We start from the raw sequence: 1095 nt of genomic DNA, 5'->3' as shown, positions 1-1095 counted from the left end.
GAATTAAATTTAAAAAGTCAGTATAAAGTTAAAATTACTCATCTGTGGCCTAATAAATCGTTTATGACCAAGCTTGGATTTGAGGTGTAGTACTAACTATCAACTGATGGACATCAATTTGACCCCTTGATTCAGACGATCACTGTTTTTACTCCAAGATAGACGCATAATATATTTCATAATCAATAATTATATTAAAATGTAATATCGTTGTTAAGACAGTGATTCACTTAACATTAATATAGTCGTTTGACCTAACCTAACCCAGTGCATTTACACCGAATTCTGCGTATGTTTTAACTTTTTAACTTTTAAATCCCAAAATAAACATGAGAGGATTAGGGAAAAATTAAACTTTTTTATAATAACTAGGGCCACAACTCGTGCAGGTTTCGATATTAATGAATACAATAATTATATCGGTATATTACACATGATCGATATATGTAGGTACAAAAGTACAAAAAAAAAAAAAATAGAAAAACAAGTAAAATAATTTACATGAAACAAGGGAGAATAATATTATGAAATAATCATATATTTTGTATGATAATATTTAAACAAATTGTATTGTATTCCAGGGACTTGGACTATAATGAAATCAGGGATATCGAATCATTAGCTCATCTGACAGAGTTAGAGACCTTGTGAGTTATAATATACCTAATATGAACACTTTGAAATGCATAGACATTATTAATTAATTATAATCCAGAATGTAAACATATTTTCAGATATTTTAGCAACAATAATATAAGTGAAGTGAAAAATGGTGCATTTTCAAACCTTTCGCAGCTTCAGGCATTGTAAGAATATAAATTTAAAAATAGCTAGTGATTATATTTTTATTTATAAAATATTATTACCTATATATTATCTATATAATAAATTATTTAATTATTAGATATTTGCATAGAAATAAAATCGAAAACATCGAGACTGGGGTTTTTAATAACTTAACGAGTTTGAAAGTATTACACTTGGATTACAACAACATTCATAAGCTCGATTTGGAAATGTTTAAGGGACTTACAAAACTGAATAGACTGTAAGTACCTATTAAACACAATTTGCATGTGATCGTATTATGCAATT

The 1095-nt window shown here is 27.0% G+C and overlaps 1 protein-coding gene across 1 annotated transcript; it reads left to right on the top strand.

The window, feature by feature from the left end:
- The first annotated feature begins 510 nt into the window (after positions 1–510).
- Positions 511–1083, top strand: LOC100571507 (peroxidasin homolog). Its single transcript, XM_003248619.4, has 3 exons — positions 511–647; positions 735–806; positions 905–1083. The coding sequence occupies exons 1-3, from the start codon at positions 547–549 to the stop codon at positions 1050–1052; spliced, it is 321 nt and encodes a 106-aa protein (XP_003248667.3). The 5' UTR covers positions 511–546; the 3' UTR covers positions 1053–1083.
- Positions 1084–1095: the final 12 nt, after the last annotated feature.

This window comes from Acyrthosiphon pisum, unplaced genomic scaffold (assembly GCF_005508785.2).
Source record: "Acyrthosiphon pisum isolate AL4f unplaced genomic scaffold, pea_aphid_22Mar2018_4r6ur Scaffold_5153;HRSCAF=5708, whole genome shotgun sequence".
NCBI classification, from domain to species: Eukaryota; Metazoa; Arthropoda; class Insecta; order Hemiptera; family Aphididae; genus Acyrthosiphon; species Acyrthosiphon pisum.
The sequence above is the reverse complement of the archived record's forward strand: the minus strand, read 5'-3'. Positions and strand labels throughout refer to the sequence as shown.

Excerpts from the sequence above, each read along its gene's own strand:
- LOC100571507 (XM_003248619.4), top strand. The coding sequence starts at position 547 with ATGATAATATTTAAACAAATTGTATTGTATTCCAGGGACTTGGACTAT. Across the intron at positions 648-734 it reads CTGACAGAGTTAGAGACCTT|ATATTTTAGCAACAATAATA; the intron begins GTGAGTTATAAT and ends ACATATTTTCAG. Across the intron at positions 807-904 it reads CTTTCGCAGCTTCAGGCATT|ATATTTGCATAGAAATAAAA; the intron begins GTAAGAATATAA and ends TTTAATTATTAG.